Here is a 22,925-nt window from a genome sequence, read left to right on the forward strand (position 1 = left end):
GAGCTGTTGTGTTTTGTGTCTTTAAACATTGTTGCCTGCTTACAGTTGCAATTATTATAGTATTTGCTTGCATGTGCTCAGCAGCAGTCAACCGAAAACCCACATTTGATATTGTGCATGTCTGAAATTACTAAAAGTGAAATGTCGATGTTATTTATCATTGCTTGGGTTTTATATATCATACAAATGCTGCAGGACAATAAGAAGTGTATTTATTCACACCTTGCAAGATTAAGATGATTACAAATTGTGCAACATAATTCACAATATACAAACTATTTTATCTTTAAGTTTGAAGTTTTTTTTATTTCTGATAAAGGTTTTGCAAAGAAAACAATCATGGAGGTAAATGACAATAATACTGTTGAACATAGTAAAAACGTCCTTCAAACATCTACAGTAAGCCCTCCAACCACTCAACATGCATGGTGTTTAACAAGATACTACACCTAAATAAAAGGCAGAAAATATATGCGAACAAATGTTTAAATAAGGTGTAGAAATACATGACAGCAGCCAAGAAAAAAGACAAACTCTAATTTTTACATTGACCAGCCGACTATTAGTATCGGACACAGGCGTATTCACTGGACTCGCACTCATGGACGCAGACTCTGTCAGCGCTAGCAGGGAGAATAACATCGGCATAGATGACATCATCTGTGTTAATAACCTAAACACAAAATTTAACACAGTTTAATCAACTTTCCATGTGCTGAAAAGCAAAAAAGATAATGCTCTATATGTATCTGGAAGAGAATTAACTTACGTTATTGGTATTGGACTGGACAGAACATTGCCCATCAGGCTCCTGGCTGTCTAAAATAAGAATACAAATACACAAATTAATATTTTAATTCAATTTAATTTCACATGGTCTTTAATTGTATTGACACTGTCAGTGCAAAACTTTTCTTTTAAGCTACATGTGATCAAATGAATTCACCCTAGGAACCAATAAACACTGAAAAAGCCTATGACCCGTTTGACATTATGGGCCTGCATTTGCAGAACACACACCTTAATGTGGTGAACAGTGAAAACAGATCTTAGCACATTGTCACATAACAGATTGCCTAAATGACCACAAAGCTTACACTTGTGCAAGGTGACATGCATGTAGGTGCCTCTGTAGGCGCTAGGCTACGTATGAACTGGCTTGTGCAAACGTATGTGACAATTTTTCCACAGTAGCAATTTCAACAAGCCTTTCCTAAAGTCACAGAAAGTTTAGGACAACTTACTTGTTCTTCTTTTGTTCATGATCAATATGACAACAAATGTTGTCAAAACTACGCAGCCCACAACCCCCACAGCTCCCCCAATCATGTACTGGCTTCCACCTGAAAGGACAAAATACAGTCATTTATCATGTTAAAATAATGCTTTGTATGGCTGAAAATCGTGTTCCTGGTATCAAATTGTCACCAGGCATCTCTACTGTTCACTGATTAACATGCATTTCTTAAATTTGGGCAAAAACTCAAGAGTAAAAACAAGAAGTTGTGGTTTGATGGAAAATTATGAGCTGGACTTCCGATAATAGTTAGGATGAGCTAACCGACCCTGTTTGGAGCCGAAACTAAACTCCTGACTCCAGCTTAATGCATATAATATGATCAATCTCACACTGAACCTCTGCCATGACCGAAAATTAACATCCTTTCCAAAATGCCACAGTTTTTCCCACAGATAAAATACTGACAATAACGTTGGTTTTAAAATAATTAGTTAAAACATATTACATAAGTTATGATAAATAAGAACGCGTGTATCAGAGCTGGTCTCTTAGAATAGTGCTGTACCTTGATCTGCAGGTTTTACACATTTTCTCATTACTTCATCCCCATTACCTAATAATGCTCTATGGGTTAAGATGCACCAGAAACAGACCTGAGTCTCCTACAGTAATGTTCAGTGAAGTCTCAACTCGTTCAGCCACAGTTGCCTGGCACCTAAACATCTTCTTTTCCGTTGTGTGAAGGGAGACAGTTAGAGTTATATCACAAGACGACTGCTGTTTTATCAGATGTTGGGAGTCTTCTTCTATCACAGTGCCGACCTCATCCACCCACATCAGGCTGACATATTGTTGCTGCTGTGTATAGCAATGTCTCTGCTCCATGGAGGTGAGAAAAACACACTGCAGTGACACTGTTTTTCCGGGCTTGAGGTTTGACTTTGGGTTGACTGTGGGGGCTAAGAGAAAGAAAAACACGTTTAGAGCAGAGATTTCTCTTCGTGTCTCTTATAGCTTGAATTCTGCATTAACCCACTGGCACAACTTCAAATTGATAGCACTCACTGTTGTTAGGAGTGAAAACATTTGAGTTTTGTTGACATTGATGCTGCGCTAAATCCTTCTCTTTTAGATTGTGGATGTTGAAAGTGCATTTCTTGTCCTCTGAAACAACTTTCTGGGTCTCTCTCTTATTGAATACAGCAATGTATTCAGCCGCATTGCTTGTGCTGATCTGCCACATATAAAAGCAGACTAAGTCTTCTTCACACGGAAATGAAACATTATTACCGCTTTCTTCAAATAGACCATCTTCTCCTTTGATGCCTGTATATTGAAGATAAAGACGGTCTGAGTATTCTACCACATGCTAAGATTATAAAAACAAAGTTACAAATCAAGACTATGACTTAGTCTCTTACCTGTTCTGATAAAAGAGATCAGCAGCAGGAGTAGCATCCTTTCCTTTAAGCGATTGGTTCCAGCCACCCTGTAACCTGGTCACTGCAAAGTGGTACACTGGATGTTCATTGTTATTACTCCTATTATTAGTCAACTGTAATGTCACTTCCTGTATTTACCAACATGCTCAACCTGCTGATTTAGAGAAAAAGACTTACCAGTGGTGGATCTGACTGTATTTGAGGCTTCATCAAACACATCCATACAGATAACACATGTTTAAAATCTACTGTGAGGGATAATGGACAACATTTGAATATTTTGGATTTTAATTTCTGACAATGTGCTCAATTAGGTTAATATAAAACCCAAATACTACGACACACCATCAGTACAGAAGTCATTTTGAACCTTTTATTCATTTGTTCATTTTGGATTTGCTATCTTGAGTTGTGTACTCAGCCTCCTTAAAAATAAAACCTTTTTAACTTTATTGTTGTTTGCATGAGGTTGTATTCACAAGCAACAGACCTTGTGATATCAACAAAATATGATGCAGATCAAATAAAGATCTTATTAGGAAGGTTTCAGTGAACAGCTAAAAAGACAAAGTTAAAGAAATTGACCTATAACTTGTGTTCACATTTCATGTTGAACAGGAATTAATAACAATGTGTTTATTTATGTTTTTCTTCTTTCCCGGCTTATCTTTTGTCTGTTAGGTGTTTAAATCATTTAAAATTTTAAAAACAACAAAGAAATGTAATCACAAAACAATAAAATATTTTGCAATAACATAAGTGAAATTATTTTAACTTAAATGTCTTCCAAAGATGTATAGTGCAGACTTGAACTTAAAATCTTGTCCATTTTGAATGAAATAACCCTTTGACATTTACCAGTGCTCATCAGGAGAGGGCAGAGTACTCATTCTGGACATTTTATGAGGTTTTTTTGTTGGTTTCAGTCAGTCAGTCTGTCTGTCTGAGTGTTCCTCTCAACGTTTTCATCAGGAAGGATCAATGGATTTTAAGGGAAGAGGAAGAGCAGTCTACATTTGCATGGGGCCTTTTGAAGAGTAAAGCTGCTCTCATCCTATTTAACCCCTCAGTCTCAGTCAATGATTAACAATTTAGTCGTATGAATAAACAGTTTATGGCACCATCATTTATTGTCTGCAGTTCACTCAACAGATGCACAGCATATCCCTTGCACCTTAAATGCCAGATAAGATTACACCTCATGAGAGGCTGTGTAATTCACGACTGTGAAATAACAAACGAACGAAAAACGCCCAGTAATTGTGTGCCATGTTGCTTTGTTGACCTTTACCTAATTATCCATAAATTACATTTAAACTTTTGTCATGTGCAATAGTCGATTTTTTATTGTTCACATTTGCTCATCATTAATCTGTTTAAACAGTGAACTGTGTTTCAAATTGCCACTTAGCACCAAAATTGCTACACAAACACAACTGTCCACTCATTTTTGAAATGGCAAAAAATGTTACAAAACAAAACATTGTTTTCATAAACATAACATAAGGATCAGTTAGTTAGTATAAATGTCCCTTCATCAGAAATAAAGTTATTTGTTTTTATTTATTCATCAAGGCAAACTTTTGCATTTATTTTCCATTGTTTTACTACTTTTTTAAACACTACTTGACCATTTTAAATACTAATGCTAATTGTACATCCTTATTATTTAGTTGTATTATTTAGCTTTAGGATTAATTTTGCAAACCTTTAACCGTTGCACTCAACTGTTTTTGATGGGATGTATGTATAGTTTGGGGGGCGGCTGTAGCTCAGTTGGTAAAGGCAGTCACCCACAGGGTCTTCAGCTCAATCCCCAGTCCCAGCTATATGTCAAAGTGTCCCTGGGCAAGACACTGAACCCCCAACAGCCCCTTCCCCTCCCCAGCTGTGCAATGCCAGTCCAAGCCCGGTAGAAATATAGGAGGGTTGCGTCAGGAAGGTCATCTGGCGTAAAAACTGTGCCAAATCATTATGCGGACAATGATGCGCTGTGGCGACCATGAACTCACGAGATAGTCCAAAAGGACTATATATATGTATGTATGTATGTGTGTGTGTGTGTGTGTGTGTGTGTGTGTGTGTGTATATATATATATATATATATATATATATATATATATATATATATATATATATATATATATATATATATATAGTGTAATTTGTTATGACTCACAAGAACAATATGCTCTATGCTTAACAAAAGTTCTGACAAATGAAGTGTTTTATTTTTATGTACAATAGCAGAGAACAGCTGTTAAACCATTTTTATTCACCCAGTTGTAAATATCTTCAGTGATAAATCTAGACAGGTTATGTAGAACAATGTTACAAAAATATCTCTTTAGTGTAACATTTCAAACTGCTTAACTCAGACATTTAGGAAACTACACCACAATGTTAAACCTTATATATATATGTATACATATATATATACACACACACACAGAAACCCACAGTAACAAACACAGTCCAAATCCAAACATTAATATAGTTACACCCTGTACATGTTGCATCTAATTACAACTTTCACATCAACTGGACTTGATGATAGCAGATGTTTGAGGTACTGTATCTGTTTAAAATATCAAATTGATTATTAAACACAAGTAGCTTTTACATACCTAGTAACCATAATTTTTCTAGTAACTCAGCAGCATTCAAAAACTCAAACATGTAATGTTTAAATTCAAGCAATTACAAAATTATTTTGTCCTTCAACTCATATTATCAGTCACAAATACCTGAGTGAACACAGGCATGTTACATTCAACATACTGAAGGTTTTACTGCAGGTGTAAATTCCTGCTCCTTCAACTGCCTTAGACAAATAGTTTTCATACACAAATGACAGCAGTAACTATAGTTTTATTTGTTAATAGTTTTCCAAAAGTGCCTGGAAAGTGCCTTAAGGAGAACAGATTAGCAATTTAAATGGGAGATCCGAGCGCAGTGTTTGAAAGGAAATAAATTAAACTAGTCTCATTATGGGCCCAACTCAGAAGGTTAAGTAGATCAGATATTGCTGCATGTAAATCTACATTTACAAAGTTCAGATAAACAATAACTCTGCCTCAGGGAAACATTAAAATGCAGGCTCAATAAACAGTAACCCAAAGTAGGAAATTAACTTTATTTAGAGTTAATTTTAGAGGTTGTGTCAGAGAATGTGTGAAAACACTCCATGCTGCAGTAGTTTTTCATTTTCCTCACAAAAAACTGTTCCAGTGTCTGAGCACAAATTAGGACATTAGATCAAATACATAAAGATTTCCTCCCACAGAACCTGCTTCAAAGGATCTTGAAGTATATTTAAATTGCAACAAATTTAACAAGAAGAATACGAACAAAGAAATTGAGGTTTATTGTGAATATCGGGATGTTCGTTAGCTCATCAGTTGTTGTTTTTTTTAAAAAAAAGCAGCTTTAAAAATATATCAAAAACAGTATTTGATTTGACATTTACAAAACTGAAATGAAATACAATCCAAAAAAGAAGTAAAAATACAATAGTGGGACAAGTACAGAGCCTCATGTAGCACTGTGTTCCACTTCTGGTTTAGGCCTTTAATAATACATCAGTTTTTTATTCAATGATAAAACTTCATAATATTCAATGAACACAACATGCCAAACATAAATAAAAACATAATGCTGCCTATAATCTAGATTTCCATGCAGACGTTTTGCATTCAGCCCCTGCAGAGCCCTGCAATACATTTTTTGGTTTCCAAGCAGACAAACATGATAAGCTTTGCTACAGGCTACATTCCTTCTCTCCTGCTTACTTGGCTCTTCAGAGGATGCAGTTCGGTTCAGGTGCTTAAGCTTCCTTACACAAAATAGAAGTATATATAAGGCAGGAAACCTTTCTATACAGAGAAGTTACTAAAACAAAAACACGCACACACAGTTAAACACTGCATATTTCAAGGTATACTGTATATAATAAAGATACCAAAGTCAGTGTCTACAGTGTACACAATACCCAGCCACACTGCCAGTTTTGTGGCTCATTAACAAGTCTGGAACATTGTTTCATCACCTTCTTAAAAAGGTAACACAATCTCCTTTACAAGTTTGCCTCTTTATAGGCAAACCTGAAACATAAATTATTGATTAAAAAAAAATAAATATATTTTTTCTTAGTTTCTTTTTGACATTACAGTAAAAACAACCATTTACACAAACCAGGTATTTTAGCTGTCTCATAACTGGGAATGGCTATTCTGATGTGAAACTCAGTATGAGCCCTTTATTACTCTATTATCTCTCCATGCTCTTGTAAAGTGCACAGGTTGAGGGTGACACCTCTGTTCTGTTACAGGCTGGATGGTTGGGCCTGCTGCTGTATCTGTGTGTGGTGGCTGGTTGGCTGCACTGACTCACAGTCCTGTGGCCTTTTTTCCACGCCACGAGCATACATGAGGACAAGGGTGACGGTGGCAAACGTAGCTGCGTTAACAGGGAAGGCTCGTAACAGCGTGGAGGTAAGACCTCGGGTGAACACCATGTAGCCTTCTTTCTGTATGCTCTGTCGCACACAGTCAGCAATGCTGCTGTACTGTTTGACTCCACCTACACCATCTGCCTGGAACCGTGACTTGATGACATCCACAGGGTAGGTGGAGAGCCAGGAGGCGATGCCAGCCATGCCCCCGGCAAACAGCAGTTTGGGGATCATGTAACGATCGTCAGGCTCGCAGCCAAGGCTGCGCGTCAGCACGTCATAGGACAGGAAATACACTCCAAAACCAGGTGTTTCACGAATTAGTGTGGTTACCATGCCTCTGTTTATGCCCCACAGACCCTCACGGTTGTAAATGCGTGCCAAGCAGTCCAGGGAGTTCTTGTACATCTTCCTAGAGGACTTCATCTCTCCAGTACCCTGCATCTGCATGCGGGTTTTAGCCAGTTCCATAGGGCAGCAGATGACACACTGGATGGCACCTGCGGCTGCACCAGCAAGGAACTGGTTCATGGGGGTATCATGTCCTAGCATACGCATGGTGTTCCCCTGGACACCAAACACTATAGCATTGATAAAAGTAAGGCCCATCATAGGGGATCCAATGCCTTTATACAAACCAAATACCTGCAGAGAGTAAATTGCATTAGCGGAGGTGATTTGACATCACTGTAACATGACATTATGCAGATTTCCTTTGGGGGAAGAAAGGAAACAATTACAGCGACGAGCACAGCTATATCAACAGTACTAATGTGGGAACAAGCTGTGCTCTAATCAAACAAGCCACAAACAGAATCAACTTTAAGTGTTGAACTGTATAAGCGACACCCTCTGCTCTGATTATGATGTATTTTACTGGTGGCAGTAACTGTAACCCAACTGAAGATGGGTCCAACAGCATTTGAACATTTGTCCTAGCTGAGGAGATGTTTACAGCAGCTGGACTAACTACAGTTAAAGTAAAACACAGAGGTAACTCCCATCATGAGATAAGGTAGGATGTGTATTTAAGAGCATTAAAATTGTTTAGTGCCTTTTAGTAGATACAGCATGTTAAGCCTGATTTAATGCTCGTTCTCTAGTGAAGCCTGCAAGTTTGTCAACATTGTTTTTTTGTCTGGACAGTGGTTGAAAAGTAACAGCTTTTTAATGAAATGATGGAGTTAAATTTTCCAATTTATGTAACTTGGCATTTTATCAGTTCTGCAGCAAACACAAGTCATACCTCAATCAATGAAGACCTGTATATCATCCACTGTTACAGATTAACCAAATATTGTTAAAATGCCAATGCCATCCCTAAAACATTAGCTCCAGACAAAGCATGCAAACATACAGCACATAAAATAATATCACATGAATTCCCTTAATGCACAATGACAGCATTAGATCTGTATGTAAAATAAATCTACTTACTGTCTCTTGTCGTACAATGGACTGAAAACAGTGAACGGTCCCACGATACAGAGGCTTATCAATACTCTGAACCTGCAGTCTCACCTGGAAAAGAAAGGCACTTCTCAATGATCTGCCAGATCACTCAAACTGCGGTGTTTATTAAACGTAAGGGGGTAATGTGAGAAAATGACCTACATTCAAATCAGCCAGCTACATAAAAAGTCAATTTATGACATAACTACTTGATGAAAAACATTCAGCACTGATAATTAGACCTATATGTTAAGGCTTCTAAAGATGTCTTGTACTTTTACTGTCTATTATAAACAAGCATTTGCTACCTTAACTGTGTCAAATGGGTGTCCAACCAAGACACCGGCAGCACCTGAAGACAGAGAGGAAAGATTCATTAGACACTGTCAACTGTTCAGTAAACTGTAAATAAGTAGACTCCTGTGGGAGTATTTTTGTCTACATTAAACACTATTACACTCATACATGGCAAATTCAAAGCCAAAAGTAAATCATATATACGAACACAATTTATATTAGTTTACAAACTCAATACCCCCAAAAACTATGAGGTCTTTCAATTTTGTGATTAAATAATTATACTTGTTGTCATCATTGTTACTATCTGTACCTTTATAGCCTATTTCAAAACAATTAGTTCAGCAAAAGTGTTAAAACTATTGTGGTTTCATGCAAAAGAGTGAAGGCTGTTAACTGTTTATATACAGAGATAGTAGCACACATTTCCACAGTCTCTGGTGAGAAGCACTTGTCTGTCAACTTGAAAAGCGGCAGATATAGGAGAGAGATACATTCAAATCCTATGTACATTCTCACACAAATCATGCAAAGTGCTGCAGTACTTTCAGCAAGTCTAATTAAAGTTTGACTAATTCAGTCTTTGGCCCAAAACCTTTAAGCCAAAACCGGTCGGTGTTGGCAGTCTAATTTTAGAATACGCTACAATCTCCTCTATGGTAACACCACATTACCGAACCAGAGCCAGTTAGCTGGGCAGCATCACTCTCTAAAACCCTGTCTAGTGTACCATTTAACATTACATAATCTGTGCTTATGCAGCACATACCCGTGTTGTGATGCTAGTTTGGGCTTCTCAGCTGAGTCAATGTAGAACCTGATAACAGTTCCTGGACAGACCACCAACGTTAACCGAAAATTACCTTAGAAAAATCAGCCCTAATCAAAATACATATACTACAGTTTTAGATAGGAAGACTGCCCACAGTGACTATCACCCCACTTCAAGAAGCAAGAAGCAGATTGTGATATTTTTAGCTTATTAGTAATTGTTGTTTGTTTTCACAAATAAATTTGTGGATTAAATGGGTGTGTGGTTAAAGGATAATATGCCTAATCATAATTTATGAAATATTTTTAAAACATAGTTACTGGCTCATCTGTATTACCAGAGTAAACAGATCACAGCAAGATAATCATGTAAGCGCTTGCTTAGTCACATGACCCATTTGACAGGAGCCAGTCTCAGTTGTAATCCAGGAAAAGAACACAAACAAGCATGGGTTTCACACCAGTGAACGGTCAGTGACCTCACCTCAGTGGTATGATCTGGGACCAGGAAAAACAAGCAGAGGATCTTGCATCATAGTTTAATAAACATCTTGTGTTACCACCTTTTTGTAACATTTGACAATGTGAGCAAAGTCTGCTGTTTTCAATCATTTCCTTTTACACTTTGGACAAACTAGGCCAACTTTAAACACCAAAAGTTTCCCCATTTTTTGCGTACGGTTCACTTTTTACAACGACCTTCTGAGAGCGATGGAAACCACGTGGTCTGATGTCAGCCACTGTAAAGACAGAATGGGATTGGTCTATAAAGAGGTGTGTACTGATTTAGGCTATCAGCATCTGAAGTGTGAGATATTCCAGCTTCAAGCCTCAAGTTTCACCACTGTATTGTTGCTTTCAATTCTCAATCAGGTCACCATGTAACACTAGTGGCACTAGTGTAATGAGTACGGCTGAAACAGCCTCTGTAAGTTGGTTCTTTAGACTTACAAAGGGTTAATCGAGCTAGCGCCGGCAGCACCTTGTGTGTTAAGTTGTTTAGCAAAAACAAAAATCAACCAATTGTTAAATGGTTTGTTACAACAACACACAGAATGTAGTAGGGAATAATTCACTCCCTAATTATCATCTACTGGATTCTGCAGTTGAAATAAAGAAAATAAGCCAGGCACCACTTTGTACACAGCGCATTGATGTTAAGGTCTGACACCAGGTCAAGTGCAACAAGTGGCTTTTATCGAATTTACAGGATCGGCTTTAGTTTGCACACCTGCGGTGGGATTTCCACTGTGCGCTAATCATGTGATAGGGTTGCATCACATTCGTATGGGTGGTGATAGGCATGCTTGTGGTTTCCTATCGTAAAAAAACAAAGGGACATTTCAACTCAAGCGAGACAAGATTTTAGATTAATCTAACAAATTACAACATCGCTAAAGTAGGTAAGAGAAGTGTCGCTGCCACGGGCTTACCTCCGATGCATCCAGCAACGAAGTCCATCACCGCTCTTTAACGTCACCCAGCAGAGAATGACTGGATATTTTCTCAAGCTAAATGGAGATGACACCAAAAACCCTGCGAAATCCGATTTATCCCCAAAACCCGTCTATTTCTATATAAACCTGACAGTAACCTTTAACGACTTCCAGTCAATTTTAGCTATAGCACAGGCAAGGTGGTTTCGACTCCCCCCTCTAAGACCTGCCAATGTTATTTCTCTTGGTACTTATTTACTTCTGTACTGAATGTCTCCTGGTCACCTATGGACCTCCGTTAAACGTTGTGCCAAAGTCAGTTACTGCAGACACGCTCCCCGCCTTTCGTATCAAAGAGGTTTATTTCTGTAGCAGCGAGCTAGCGACGCAGGAAGTATCTAGTAGGGGGCGTGATAACCGGCGACGACCGACTTTCTACCCAATCAGAGGCAAGCGATAACGCTGACAGCCGGCTTCACGTGTAATCCTCACGGTCCCGGGGCCGTGTGTGGACGTGTTACGGAAAAATACCGACAAATACATCAGTTAAAATGCGCCACAAGCGCCGTGCGATGTTTGGCTTTTGGAAGTAGTGTCACTGCATGGAGGGATTTTTACCTGTAGTATAGTTGTGTTTGATAAGCTGATCTAAAGCTTTAATTTAAAAATGTTTTTTTTTTTTTTTAATAAATACTGCATGGTATGTAGGATTATGCTTAAACAGTTCAAAACATAAAACGGTGAGGATTTTATATGTAGAGTTTCACATAAAATAACGACTTAGTTAAAGTTATGCCGTCCATGTGCTTTTTGTTGTATATACAGACACCTCTCGGCTATTTTCGGTAAAACTCGGAGCCAAGGTTTTCAGTCGCCGATGTTTGGCTTAAGCGCTCGTTCGGCACTGTAGTAGTTACCGGAAATACGTCACAGAGTCGGCCAGTTTATTACATCAACACTCAAGGTTATGCTTGTGTAGCGTATTGTGAAGGAAAAAAGGCCTCACATTTAACAAATATCTGTTGGTCTGTCACCATCTGACAAGATGCATATCGCCGATTTTGTGTCTGGATCATTTGCAGGTAACAGCTAAAGCCTGAGCAGTTTTACTAGCATCAGTTGGCACTATTGCTAAATAGTGCGCTACAATAACTATTATGTTAACATGTATTTCTTTCTTTAAACATCGCTTATCTTTTACTCAGGGTAATGTGCACTCTAGTATTGAGTGAACTGCAGTGGAATTAATATATATGAAGGCACTGCATTGCTAGAACTGTCATTTGGGCGCAGATAATTAGTCTGTAATGGATTCAATGACAGATCAGCATTTTCAACGTTTTTGGAAACAAATGGAAAAACATTTTTTTACATTCTCTGGTCATGATCTGATGGGGCCAAACACTGGTCATGATCTCAATTTGTCACTGCTTAGTTGGAGACATTTAAGCACGTGCATTGAGTCTTAGTGGCTTATATTTTCAGACCAGGCATTTTCTTTTTTTTTTTATTGATTAGAAACACAAAATGAATATATTTTAAAAATTTGACCTTCCTGTCAGCTGCACATGAATCAGAGTGTTACAGTTGAAGCCTGTAATCCTGTGTTTCTGTTGTCTGTGTTTCTGTTGTATCCATGATGCTCTTGTTTCTCTGGAAACACACAGGGGCATGTGGCGTTGCTGTGGGCTACCCTCTGGATACTGTGAAGGTAGGTAAAGGATCTGGAAACAATAAGAAATGCTTTATAAAAATGGGAATAATGTTTACATTGCATTCCTAAATTTGTATAGGTTCGAATTCAAACCCAGAAACAGTTCACTGGAATATGGCAGTGCACAGTGGCAACATTTTCCAAAGAAGGGGTAAGTCTAACTAGAGTAGTCTACATGACACTACTACATGACAGCTAGTAGCTGTTTTGTATGCCAGCAAACTGTTATATATATTTCTGACAATTTGTTAAGGACCAAAAAAGGCATCCTGTAAGTAGCCGAGCCCAACTACAAAGACACTGGAAGAGACCAAGTATGTGAATGAGCAGAATGAGTTTGGACCAGACCTCGGCATACAGCTCCAAACCAGGTGTTTTAAAGAAGTCAAAACTGTCTGATGAAAGGTTAACTACTTGAATTTATTAAGCTGTTCTCTAAAAATCATCCTCCCTGAAACTATTTTGTGACTATGTCTGAAACAGAAATGAATACGACCCACAACTGGGTATTTGAGGCCAACAGAAAGTAATCATTTTGTGTTGCATTAAAATTCAGAGGGGGTTTGTGAAAGACAATTAACCACAGAAATTGTACAGTACAGTAATTACACATTTGGCAAATGTGTCACTTGGGGTTAGGTAACACTGTTAATCATATAACAATGTCAGCTACACATTTTTGACTACCTGCTAATGAATGTTTTGAGTTTGAACTTGAATGTCTATTAGCCTCTGAAAAAAACAAAAATATTTTCATGAGAGGGCAGAACACAGACATTACATTGGTTTTCATGGTCTTCTTTCCCTATTTCATAACATCAGGTGCATGGCTTCTTCAAAGGCATGTCCTTTCCCATTATCACAATCTCGCTGACTTCCTCGGTGGTGTTTGGCACCTACAGGAACTGCCTGCAGTGTTTGACCCAGGCACGAGGAGCAGGCTGTGGTCCAAACACCAAACTAGAAGTCTTTCTGTCTGGTATGGTGGCGGGCGTAGCTCAGGTAATGGAAACAGTTTTACAAGCTGCCTGAAAATCATTGTTCTTAATAATGTGCTTCATTTCACCTGCAAATCTGATATTTGGAAAGTGTTAGGAATGTGAAATAAAAGAGTTACTTTATGCAAAACACAAAAAAACTGTTAATCTCAGGAGTGCATAACTTGAGTTTAATGTGTTTTTTGAGGTTTTGTTATTGATACTCTTGGTACTAAGATTCTCCTCCTCTGCCTTCAACAGATATCAGTGATGTGTCCTGGTGACATAGTGAAAACACGTCTGCAGTGTCAGACACAATTCAAGCGAGGAGGACCCAACATTCCCAAACCCAAGTACCAGGGTCCGGTTCACTGTCTGCTGAGCATTATCAAAGAGGAGGGTTACACAGGACTCTACAGAGGAGCTCTCCCACTTATACTGAGAGACGGACCCTCTTACGCACTATTCTTTTTGACTTTTACCACTGCCTGTGAATGGCTGACAGACAACAGCAAAAAAAGACCAGGTAAAAATTAGTGCCGCTTGCTGCTCATCAGTGTCAGTCACCGTGTTGTGCTGCATTAGCTGTACGCTACCACATATCCTTGACGTCAGCATTACCTCCTGTGATAAACAGTACGAAAGCAAACATCCACATTGAGCCCATTATGTTACCAAAATTAATTTCCATCTTTGTTAACTTGGGTGGCTTTCCATTTTCTTCAGATTGGAGTGCAGTGATGCTGGCCGGTGGGATAGCAGGAATGGCGGGTTGGACTGTAGGAACACCAATGGACGTGATAAAAGCACGTTTGCAGGTCGACGGTACAAGGGAGACAAAGCAATATAAGGGCTTTTTCCACTGCATCCGTGAGACGGCACGAACAGAAGGAGCTGGGTTTTTTTTTAAGAGCCTAGGCATCAACTGTTTGCGTGCCTTCCCTGTTAACATGGTTGTGCTTGTTATTTACGAGGTTCTTACTGGTTTTCTTCGAGGTGAACCAAACAGCGTCGAGCCCCCTCGCTTTGGGCTTGACTAGTATTGACTACCTCCATTTTATGGGTCTCACATTGTACTGCTTTATTTATATAACATTGAGACATTTAGCAAGTAAATATCTGTTGCATTGTAATATTTTTAAGTATGATTATATCCTCAACTATCACTGGAGCTGTCTGTTACGTATGTAATAATAAGCTCGACAGGGTTAGCTATCCTAGAATGCTCAAGGGTAATTTATGGGTGCACTCTTGGTGCCAGAGATAGGACCAGCAGCTGTTTGACCACTAGATGGCATCCCTGCCCAACTTATTACCTTTTATCTTTGCTTACTTTCTGTGTGACAAGAAAACAGTCTGAATGACTGCTGAGACCACCAGGACGTAAGCTACTTTTGACGATGTCAAGACTGGTTTATGCCTTGAATGCAGACTTTAGGGATCAACTGCCGTTTGCACAAAATAGCAAGCATGATACCTGTCCAGGCCCACGGTTCGTGTTTGCACATGATTATATTCACTGCTCAGCGAAATGTCACAGCTGGACATTTTTTAATTGTAATACCGTTATAGTGTTTAAATTATAGTATATTTTAAATCTCAATGTTATTTTGAATTAGGAAAAGAATATTATACATATCACTGCGAAAGTAGCTGCTATTACGCCCAGTAACTAAGTTCTCGTAAATAAAAGCAGAGTGGGTTTGCCAACTTATTTACCTGCCTGCTCTTCAACAGTCTGGAAGAGAACAAAGTTCTACTTGTTTAACTCACCGACACTGACAATGTCTGCTGATATGATGTAGACAATTCAAGGTATTGATTTCAGAAGTTTGAGGAAATAGTTAAATCAGGTTCTTCGAACAGGAAAAATATCACTGATATTTATTCAAATGTATTTGTGTAATTAATTATGCTCATTGGACATTCTGTAATAAACAAAGGTAACTGTTGTATTAAATTTTGTATAAATTTCTGTTTAACTACTGATCTACTGATCTTTATGCCGCTAACCCAGTTCATCTACACTTCAGTCAAAGAGACTTAACTTTAATCACACTAAAACAGGGTAGATGTGATGATATTCTTATATTTGCAGCTCTAATATTGACATATTCTAAGCAAGTATGCTGGAATATCATCATCGAGAACACATCTTTTTTATGAATATCATCTCCTCTATGCTTGTGGCTTTGATTGTATTTTGTGTGCAGGATTCAGGGAGTAAGCAAGTGACTACAGAAAGGACACAAAATGCTGTGTAACTCAATGTGATTCCATATAATAACCTGTTGAAGTGATTAGTACATTTCAAATTAATAAATGAATGTGGTGGACAATACAACTTAATGATTGTTGATTACACAAAAAAGGTACAATAAAATAACTTTTTCATAACATGGCCGAATGACACTTGTTTTCAGATGAAGTCCTGTAGAAATGTGTCCTGTATGGTTAAAAAGATCAAGATCACCTCGTCCATTCAGGGGTCGCCACAACAGGACGTGTTCCGCACATTGATTTGACATGAGGTTTTTTTATTTTTTATGAAGGATGCCCTTCCTGCTGCAACCCTCCCATTTTTATCCGGGCTTGGGACCAGTGCCGGCCCTTTGTGGCTGGGTGGGGCCACATCTGGTGCGGTGAGATTTTGCATCCCAACCCAACGGTCTACCGCTGAGCCACCAGGCCCCTGAAATGTGTCCTGGATGTTTGATAGTACCAAATGTTTCTATGGCCATTGTGCTGGTCTGTGGAGTTGTGCCGCCATCTAGTGTTTACATCTGCAAACCTGCATAACCCAAATTATTACAAACTTAAAAAGGTTCCTAAAACTTCTCTAAAAGGTGCACTTGATAGATCTACATACCAGATATTCTTTTGTTGTATTTTTTAGTGTTTTGCTACTTTGTCAATTGTGTGTAATTTCTACAAGGCTGCCAGGCACAGAATTACCTTAGATATTTACTTGGAAAGATAATACAAGTGCTTAGTAAGCTTGGCATGAAAATTGGGAAAACAGTCCTATTATAGTAAACGATTATGGAATATATGATGATAATATATGTTTGCAATTGTTTTGATTTGTCTTAATGAACATTTAAACCTACGGAACATATTTCTGAGATTTAAAATTAAAACCTATTATAAATATCCACATCCTAAGTCAGATATATATGCACTCACAAGTTAACACAAATATATCATCAGCTATTCACATTGCAGGAACTCAGTGTGTAACAATGGATCTGTACTGGTGCCTTGCTTTTGTGTGGACATGTGGGTGGAGGGATTTCACTTGATTCAAGCCCATAACTGATTGTAGTGAGTTGATTGAAGTGGATTGATCACAGGAGTGTGTGTCTGGGTGTAGCAGACTGTTTAGGGGACATGTTGCAGCCCCTACTAGTATTGAAACGTCTGTGTCTTCTCTGTATGCAGAGCCAGGGACCAGCCAGGTGCTGCTTGCTGTGAGAGGTGACATTAATTACTACACGACAAACCTAAGAGCTCTGTCCTAAGTGATTGAGCAGTAGAATGTCAGTTTGGTGGACCTGTGTCTTCCTGAGCTTGTATTGTGTGAACTGTGAGTCTCTGACTTTTTTAAACTGCAGATCTACCGGGAAATCCACACACAACCATATCCAGGGTTTGAAATTGTCTAGGATCTTTGAAAGAGCAGTGTCCAAATGAGCGGCAGTTCTCTGGGTGAAAATGCCTTGTTGATGTTGGAGTTCAGATGAAAGCAGTTGGAAAAGATTGAAAGGCAACAGTATTCCCTATTAACAAACTGGGTTTGCAGAAGATCATCTCGGAAAATGTTGAAGTTTGAAGCAGATGGGCCACAGCAGAGCAGACATTGGGTGCCACTCCTATGAACAGGAAACTGAGCCATTTGGTGGAAAATTGGAAAAATGTCGGAGTCTTGATTTCTGCTGTGACATTCAGATGAAAGGTTAAGATTTTGGCATTAACAACAAAAAAGCAGGAATCCACTCTGCCTCTACCAGTGGATCAGGCTGCCGGTGGTGTAATAGTGTGAGGTGTGCGGCTTCTAGCAAGGTGTACTTAACTAGTTAGCAGGTAAGTGTACTTCAGTATCACACAGTAAATTAAGGGGAAACGTAAAATTAGTCTACTTGAGCTTAGTCTACTTCCTCTACCAACCACTTCCAGTGGTTGGTAGAGGAAGTTAAATAAAGAGGATGTCACCATCTGACTGACATCCTCAAATGTATCCCATTCTAAAGTTTCTTAAAATAGTATCCACCACTTCCATTCACTTTCAAACTTTGAGTAAGAATACAAACGGGCCTATTGTTTAATAAATTAATTAAGTAAATCAGATTCATCCACAAGTAATATCACACAGAATCTGGGAAACATTGAGCTGATTGTACTGTCAAGAATCCAACTGGCCCACAGATATGATTACTGCATCTCTTTCTTTTTGGACTCATGTTGTGTGAACTAACAATTATGAACTCCACATGAGATACTGTATGTGTTAAATTATAAGTTTCATCTGTTATACATGTGTAATTGCGTGGGCATTGCTTATCCCGCCATGGGCGCAATAAAGACCTTTTTATAAAGAATTCAACTGTAATGATTTAATTGCCTTACATATAACAGATTTACTCAGAGGATGAAGTGGGGTCGTTTTGGGTGAGACCCCAGGAAATCTGTTTTCAGTCAGTTCTGTGAGAGCATGTTGGGTTGCAAGTCATAAACAAGAACAATATAAACACAGGTTTTTTTAAGCATATATTTTTTAGCATATTTATCTTTTGACAGCTTAAATGATTGACAATTTCTCAAACTAACTGCAAAATCATCCTTAAAAATTGTTCATGCCATAAAAAAGATATTAGTGTTTAGTTAATAGTAACAAAACAATAATTAAAAACTGTTCTGTAATATACAAGGATTCATGTTGGCCACACATAAAACAGTGCAGAGCTTGCTCAGACTGTACGCTTTTATTTCGGCTCCAACCCAGTGCACAGCTTCATAAACTAGGCCTTTCCACAATGGGATACTTACTGAAATTCTAGGAATTGCAGTCCGTACTGCATGTGAAACAAGAAAAAAACCCTGAATGTCGCGTTTGTTAGCTGCTTTTAATTAAACCCTTCATGTTATTTTCCCTTATGCAACAGCCCACAATTATGCAAGCATCTAAAGATCTCACTAACATTACAGGCTTGTTGGTCATAAAATCACTAGCGTTGAGTGACACCTTTTCACATTACTTTTGAATTAACTTACAGCATGTTTGCCATGCTTTAATCCTGTTGTAACAGTCTACATATCACAGTCCTGGGGTTAAAACAACAGCTAAAGTCTATAAGGTTTGTGATGTGAAATATTACATTTTGAGAGGATCAAGAATAATAAGAAGGAAGATCATGCAACAGATTGCTATTCCAATTGTGAACAGTGTTGGTGGCACTTTAAAAAGCAAATAAGTGTGATGATTCCTAGCACATGATTCACGTCAGAAGAGTCTTTACCTTTACTCAGTTGTATCGACATATACAAAGTGTGTATATTTAAGGAGCCTCTAGTAAGTCTGAGTTCCCCTCGTTAAAAGTTCTTGATCTTCAAAAGGCTCATGCTGTGCAATTAAATGGCTGTCCATACTGTAACACAACCATCGGCATTTGCGTGGGTGACTCATTAAATGATGGGTGTTCACATATTGTCTGTAAAGCTTCATTTAGTTGTCAGAATCGGTTCTCAGTAACCACCACTTGGGCCCCCTTTCACCAATTGCTGTTTGGGCTATTTTGGGAGCTCTGCGCTCCCCTGTTAGTGACGTGTGCTGCTGGGTAAATTTGCAGCTCCGGCGGCTTGGGCCTGCAACCTCAGATGGCATCAATTGGGAAAAAATGGAGGGGTGGGAGGGATGAGAAGGAAGGGTAACAGTGAAGATGCTAGCAGGAGAGGAAGAGAAGGGGGGAGGAACTGGACAGAAAACATTAAAAATACAATTACTGCAAGATTATACAAGGACACGAGTGAGGGTTGAACAAGAACTGGTGCTGTTCTTAATGGCAAAAAATAGCTAAAATAGCATATTAATCTAACACAAATATTCCAGAAAATCAAAGCCTTACTAGAATTTAAATCTTTTGTAAAATAGATAGAGAGGAGCAAGATCTGTTAATGTAAAATGAGAGAAACAAAGGCTGCATTCATGGTTAAAAATGATCTCTTATTGATGACTAACAAGTGTACGAGCAGCGATAGGTGATGATAGAGGCAGAGGAGTGGGGGCACTGTTGTACTTTATACTCACTTGAATCCAGTAGTAGCAACAGGGAAGGAGGAAAGGACGTTTTGAATATACACCACTCATCCACAAGATTAAAGCTCCTGCTGGTTTTAATGTTGTGGTGGACAGGGGTCAGCATGGGAAAAATTAAATGCTGGCTGTGATCGCCAGGTGTCAGAACACACAGTACATCGCAGCTTTGATAGCTGCAAACCAGTTGGAAGTGCCCATGCTGACACCTGTCCCCACAACATTAAAACCACCATGGGGTATTAATGTTGTGGCTGATTGCCGTGTTTTTTCTATTGCACAGTTCTGAGCCGTAAATGCTCTACTTGGTATAGAGTTTGTGTTACATGTGTTTGGAGAACACAAATATGGTACCCACGGCACATTCTCACCTCTCTTTTATAATTCTCCTTTGCACCTTTATTTGGGAAATCAAATGTGGTCAAGATCAGTCAACACACACAGACACTTCTGAAATATTATATAAAACATGAGTGAAGCTTTCTTTAGAGGAATGTGTTCCTCTAACTATCCATTCAAATTTATTGCAGTCATGGGGTGCATAACACTACAACACAGTTTTTCCAAGTTCAGTATTAGTGTGCTGTGATTTGTTGTTGTAGTTGTAGCTGTAAATGTAAGTCTCTCCAATTAAGCTGTAAAAATAAAACTGAAAACTAAAGTAGGCTAAGTAACTCCAACGTGCCATGAAAGCAAGTGAACAATAGTCATCATAATTGTTTATTTTTTCCTGAAGCAATTCTTCTGAGATAGTTTCATCTGTCGGAAGGTGTAATTACAGACCAATGTAAATCTCAGTCACAGAGGAGAATGTGAAATGTAGACGCTATCTTGTGAGCTATTGTGAGTCGTTCCTCACACAATGTTGCACACACACAAAGAAAGAAGTGAAGCAGACTTCACATTCTCTGTGGGATTTGGTTTTGCACAGTGGAGTGTAGCAAGCTAATAGATTTGTCTATGGAGTAAATAACAGCAGATCGGATATAATATACAATATTACAATATGGTTTTTGTTTTTTGTTTTTTTGTTCCACAGGTAAATTATGTTAATTCTAATTGGCCATCATTCTATAAAAACTGACAATTACCGTAAAAATAATCTGCCATTCAGTGGCATTAAAACACTGCTCTATATAGTGATTCAAAGAATTTAGACGTTTATACAGTAATCACAAATATATAATCATTCTCAACAATCTTTTAGGCCCCAGACAGTGACAGTATTTCTAAACTGACTCCACCCACGGGCACAAATATGTAGCTGCTGCAGGTCTTGGGCACCCACTGGAAACTGGACCTAGGGTCACCACTGTCCAGTGAAGAGTAGGAAAGGATTTTACTTTGTTTTAAATAGCTTTAAATGCACTCATATAATAATGCCTACAACAATTAAGTGCAACATTACTAACACATGTCCACCACAACATTAAAACCCACCAGCTGGTGTTATTGTCGAGGATGACGTATGTGTGAATCTATGGAGCAACTCAGCTCAGATCAAAACTTTTTCCTGCAATCGAATTTCGACTGTTACAGCTCTAGACTGTTACAGTAAGTTATCGTAGTTCTGATGCAGTGAGGTGAAATGATTTTTAGATACAAACTGCTGAAAAGTCACATCCATCACCGTAACCTCAGTAACCTATTCAACTTTTTGAGGCACTGAAGATAAATTAAGCAGGCAAATATAAACATTTGCACAAAACATGTTATTATTTGCATCACTAGCACTCAGTTGTGAAGATAAATATTTCGGGTGTAGTTTTACCTAACATTACATGTAGCTGTAGCTACATTTTTGCATGCTGGCTTTTTATGTATAAGAGTTGAAGCTCAATCTTATGATATAATGTATCATGCGATTTTGTGTGATGTGGTGTTATATTCTCTCCCTGAACAAATACATTTGAACAGATAATGTCTTTCTTGTAGCTGCCACACCAGGACTCTTCCGTGAATCTGTTCACTGCAGTCATAATGTCATCTTTCTTTACCTCTTCTTGTTTAATAACTTCTACAGTGAATAGCTTTGGGGAGTGATCAATGGGGCAAGCTGAGTATGCAGCCAAATCTGGTTGTTAGTATTTACACTTATATTAAAATATCTGCTAATAATTTTACAACAGCTCAGGTATGTGCTGGTTCTGAATCAGTTTGTGTGTCTTTCCTCCATCTTTCTTACCCTTTCCTTCCTCCATGTAATAAGGGAGTTTAGGTAGGTTTTGAAAGAAGTGTTTGTTTTATCATCTAACATACCTTTGTTACGTCACAATAAGATGTGACAATTGTAACTTCCTGATAATCAAACACTTTATAAGGCAACATCTGGCCAGATGAGCATAGATACATTTAAAAAAACCTTCCACATACATATACAAGCGCAGCATCACAAATACTTTTGAGAACAGACTCCCACAAGTATGCACCCAACTGATTTATTACATTTCCATCTCTGGCTGTGACTGCAGGCTCTTTGTGCCACCTTTCACTGTGTCCATTAGAAACAGGTATAAACACAATGGCTTTCATTTCCCAAGATTTTCTGGAAATGAAATCACACTGGCATTGCACACAAACTGAAAAGATACCATATCTTTTCCTTAAACGTTTGTGGCAGAGCAAAATAGATTTGTAGAAAGATGCCAGGTCAGTTGTACTATGCAGTGAACTGCAGGACTGGCATTCACAGATAGGAGTCATTTTAACAGAGCTGATTCCCCCCAGGTGTCACTTAGTGACAGCCTTTTGTATAAGGTTGCATGTTTGGCTCCAGTTCAGTAAGATCACATCCACAGCTGCAAAGATTTCCAGAAAAGTCCAGCTGCCAGCA

The 22,925-nt window shown here is 38.5% G+C and overlaps 3 protein-coding genes across 7 annotated transcripts; 1 reads left to right on the plus strand and 2 right to left on the minus strand.

The window, feature by feature from the left end:
• Window positions 1–206: 206 nt before the first annotated feature.
• LOC137102619 (uncharacterized) lies at window positions 207–2,771 on the minus strand. The gene is made up of 6 exons (XM_067482307.1): window positions 2,662–2,771; window positions 2,306–2,566; window positions 1,894–2,199; window positions 1,245–1,343; window positions 770–819; window positions 207–673 (listed from the first exon to the last, which is right to left on the minus strand). The coding sequence occupies exons 1-6, from the start codon at window positions 2,696–2,698 to the stop codon at window positions 563–565; spliced, it is 864 nt and encodes a 287-aa protein (XP_067338408.1). The 5' UTR covers window positions 2,699–2,771; the 3' UTR covers window positions 207–562.
• A 3,259-nt stretch (window positions 2,772–6,030) lies between these two features.
• LOC137102609 (mitochondrial basic amino acids transporter-like) lies at window positions 6,031–11,469 on the minus strand. Of its 2 annotated transcripts, XM_067482284.1 has the most exons (5): window positions 11,089–11,469; window positions 10,887–10,972; window positions 8,896–8,939; window positions 8,573–8,656; window positions 6,031–7,780 (listed from the first exon to the last, which is right to left on the minus strand). In XM_067482284.1, exon 5 carries the CDS (start codon window positions 7,745–7,747, stop codon window positions 7,007–7,009), a length of 741 nt encoding a protein of 246 aa, XP_067338385.1. In that variant the 5' UTR covers window positions 7,748–7,780; window positions 8,573–8,656; window positions 8,896–8,939; window positions 10,887–10,972; window positions 11,089–11,469; the 3' UTR covers window positions 6,031–7,006. The 2 variants fall into 2 exon arrangements, with proteins under 2 accessions (XP_067338385.1, XP_067338383.1); XM_067482282.1 differs by lacking the exon at window positions 10,887–10,972.
• A 320-nt stretch (window positions 11,470–11,789) lies between these two features.
• Window positions 11,790–16,156, plus strand: slc25a47a (solute carrier family 25 member 47a). Of its 4 annotated transcripts, none has more exons than XM_067482285.1 (6): window positions 11,790–12,173; window positions 12,759–12,802; window positions 12,885–12,956; window positions 13,628–13,807; window positions 14,044–14,308; window positions 14,509–16,156. In XM_067482285.1, exons 1-6 carry the CDS (start codon window positions 12,137–12,139, stop codon window positions 14,820–14,822), a joined length of 912 nt encoding a protein of 303 aa, XP_067338386.1. In that variant the 5' UTR covers window positions 11,790–12,136; the 3' UTR covers window positions 14,823–16,156. The 4 variants fall into 4 exon arrangements, with proteins under 4 accessions (XP_067338386.1, XP_067338387.1, XP_067338388.1 ...); XM_067482287.1 differs by having other exon boundaries at window positions 12,141–12,173; window positions 12,885–13,176; XM_067482288.1 differs by lacking the exon at window positions 11,790–12,173 and adding an exon at window positions 13,059–13,176.
• Window positions 16,157–22,925: the final 6,769 nt, after the last annotated feature.

Source organism: Channa argus, chromosome 17 (genome assembly GCF_033026475.1).
Source record: "Channa argus isolate prfri chromosome 17, Channa argus male v1.0, whole genome shotgun sequence".
NCBI classification, from domain to species: Eukaryota; Metazoa; Chordata; class Actinopteri; order Anabantiformes; family Channidae; genus Channa; species Channa argus.